We start from the raw sequence: 3,228 nt of genomic DNA on the forward strand, positions 1-3,228 counted from the left end.
GAGTCGATTCTGACTCACAGCGCCCCTAGAGGACAGAGTGGAACTGCCCCACAGGGTTTCCAAACCTGTCAATCTTTACAGCAGCAAAGCCCAAACCAAACCCACAGCCCTGGAGTGAATTCTGACTCACAGCGCCCCTAGAGGACAGAGTGGAACTGCCCCGCAGGGTTTCCAAGGTTGTCAATCTTTATGGAAGTGGACTGTCACATCTTTCTCCCGCAGGGCCGCTGGTGGATTCTAACAGGAGACCTTCTGGTTCACAGCTGAGCATGTAACCACTGCACCACCAGGGTTCCTTAAAAGTTGGACACAGGTAGGATAATCATTTCTATTTCTAAACTTGGTGCTGAAGACATTTTTGATTGTCACAATGTTTCAGAATGGGAGTGATACTGTCATTTATTAGGTGGGGATCAGGAATACTGTTCCAGTGTGGGACTGGCGCTGCCCAACAAAGAATGTCCCAGAGAGTGCCAAGAGTGCCTCAAGAAGCACTACAGACTTGGTCTCTCTGGTTCTGGCTGCTGCTGACCACCTCTTCTATTTAAAGGGGGGGGAATACAACTCATTTGTGGCCAATGAGAGTATTCCACCTCCCTGATCATTGTGATTGGTTCAAGGATGACTATATAATCTAGATCTGACCAATCAGAATACTCTATGCCACTGGCCACAGGTATTGGTTTAGTTAAAAGCATGTGACCTTGTTCTAGCCAATGAGAATTCGTTCTAGCACTTTGTTAGAACTACAGGGAGGTGACTTTGTTCTCCTAAGAGTGTCAACCTAGAGCTGGTTTCTTAAACTACAGTGCAGCATGTTTTTGTCAACAGAGTGTTATTGGAATGTGCCACGCCCATGTGCTTGCTTCTGAGGAGCCCTAGTGGCGCAGTGTTTAAGCGCTTGGCTGCTAACCAAAAGGTCAGCAGTTTGAACCCACCACCAGCTGCTCACTTGCAGAAAGATGTGGCAGTCTGCTTCCCTAACGATCACAGCCTTAGATCTAAGAACTACCCCATGAGGCAGTTCTTGGTGGCAGTGGGTTCGGTATGGTTACTTTGGCTCCCATGGCAGAATTTCATGGTTGTGACAGAGGCTATCCCGTCCACAAAGCCTAACATGTAGTTTCTGGCTCTGTTGGCTTTCTCCTGGCCCAGAGCTGCTGGCAAGTGTCTGTCATTATCGGATGACAGGAAAAGAGGTGTCATGTAAAAAGGACAAGAGTTACTGGGAGGGTGGTCTGTAGAAGAATTATCAATGGAGTTAAGACAGTCAAGGGAAGGTGAGCCAAGACAGGGTAGAAATAAGGGGAAATCGAGGCAGTGTGCAGAGCAGCTGGCAGGGGGTGAGGAGTTGCAGGCCTGAGGCCAATGAAGGAGGCTGGTCTGACCGCCCGGAGGAAGCAGGTGCACTCACCTTGTGACCTCAGGTCCCCCGATTCTCTCAGGTTCGTCTGCGACCCTAGCAGTAGAAGAAAGGGAGAGTGTCTATTCTGGGCACAGGGGACACCCCCCTCTCCAACCCAGTGCCCCCGGAACTCCGGGTGGCTCCTGCTCAGCCCAGCTCCCTCCTGACTGGCTGGAGCTGGGCTGGGAAGGGCCTGGAGTCAGGACGTGATCCCCTTTCTCCATCCCCAGAAGGGGGCTTGTTCTGAGATGGTTAGTGGAAGTCATAGGAAAGATACTGAAAAACTTAGGAGTTGAAAGAGGGGGTGGGGGTGGGCAGAGACCAACATTACAGACAGAAGGTAACAGAGAGAGAAACACACACACACACACACACACACACACACACAAGCCCCCCTTCAGGGTTCTGCTCAAACGGCCCCTCCCCATGAGGCCTGCTCCCTGTAAAACCACCACTGTGCCTTCTCCATGGCTCTGAACTCCTGTTACTTTTCTTCTCAGTACTTGTCACTACTGGACAGTCTGAATGTTTTACTTATTTATTAGTCTGAGATGCTCTGGTGGCACAATGGTTAAAGCACCTGGATAGTAACCAAAAGGTCACAGTTCAAACCTACCAACTGCTCCGCGGCAGAAAGATGTGGCAGTCTGCTCCCATAAAGATTGACAGCCTCGGAAACACTATGGGGCAGTGCTACATGGTGGTCCGGCGCACTGTGAGTGGGAATTGACTCAAGGGCAACGAGTTTAGATAAGGAGCTCTGGAGACACAGTGGTTTAAGCACGTGGCTGCCAAAGAAAAGGGCGGCAGTTTGAACCCACCAACCACTCTGCAGAAGATGAGGCAGTCGGCTTTTGTAAAGATTGACAGCCTTGGAAGCCCTCTGGGGCAGATCCACTCTGTCCACTAGGGGCGCTGTGAGTTGGAATGGACTCAGCAGCAGTGGGCTTGGTTTGGGCTTTGCTTCAGTAAACTTGGAAACTCTATGGTTCTACTCTGTGCTCTAGCAGTGCTGTGAGTTGAAATCGACTTGATAGCAGTGGGTATTGTCCACGTCCCCCAGTAACAGATTGTTGGCTCTACCAGGGCAGGAGTTTTACACATTTAGTTCACTCTCCACTCTAGGGCCTGGGAGCTCTGGTAGCATAGTGGCTAAGGCACTTGACTGCTAACCAGAAGGCTGATGGTTCAAACCCACCAGCCACTCCTCGGAAGATGGGGCAGTCTACTTCTGTAGTGATACTGCCTTGGAAACCAAAGGAGGAGTCAGGTCTGACTCGACGGCACATAACAACAACAACAACTCTAGGGCCTAGGATGGGGCCAGGTATACAGTAGGGGCTCAATGCATAACAATAACAGTAAACATTTATAAACACTTTCCAAGGCAATGTTGTGAGCTGTCAGTCCCTGTATCACATCATTTAATCCTCACCACAACCCAACAAGGAAAGTACTGTTATTACTATTCTTTCCCATCTTATGGAGGAGAAATGTGAGGCCCAGAGAGGTTGAGTGACTTGGCCAAGGCCACTCAGCAAAGCTGAGGTGGGAACCCTGACAGTCTAGCTTGGGAGGCTGTGCCTCAGGCCACTCTACCATCTGTCCAATGAGGAAGTGAGGGAACAAGCAGACCCGCCCCACTCACACTCCTGGAGCCCCGCCTCTGCACACACAGGCCAAGCACACAGGCAAGAAGGCAGAGAGAAGACAGTGGGGGGACTTACTGATCTTGGATCCCTGGGGCAGAGAGGCGCCCGAGACACAGCGGTTAGAATTCTGCCGTTTAGAGGGATCGAGGGTAACCCTGCAGTGCAAGGGGG

General features: G+C 50.9%; 1 protein-coding gene across 1 annotated transcript in view; it reads right to left on the bottom strand.

The window, feature by feature from the left end:
* The window catches only part of MARK4 (microtubule affinity regulating kinase 4), a 39,044-nt gene that overhangs the window by 3,533 nt on the left and 32,283 nt on the right, over positions 1-3,228 (bottom strand). The window contains exon 16 of the mRNA XM_042781246.1: positions 1,415-1,459. Within this exon, the coding sequence (XP_042637180.1) occupies positions 1,415-1,459 (45 nt within the window). The remainder of the gene's footprint in view (positions 1-1,414; positions 1,460-3,228) is intronic.

The sequence above is a fragment of the Orycteropus afer genome, unplaced genomic scaffold (assembly GCF_000298275.1).
Source record: "Orycteropus afer afer isolate SDZICR_OR568_19922 unplaced genomic scaffold, OryAfe1.0 scaffold00099, whole genome shotgun sequence".
Taxonomy (NCBI): Eukaryota; Metazoa; Chordata; class Mammalia; order Tubulidentata; family Orycteropodidae; genus Orycteropus; species Orycteropus afer.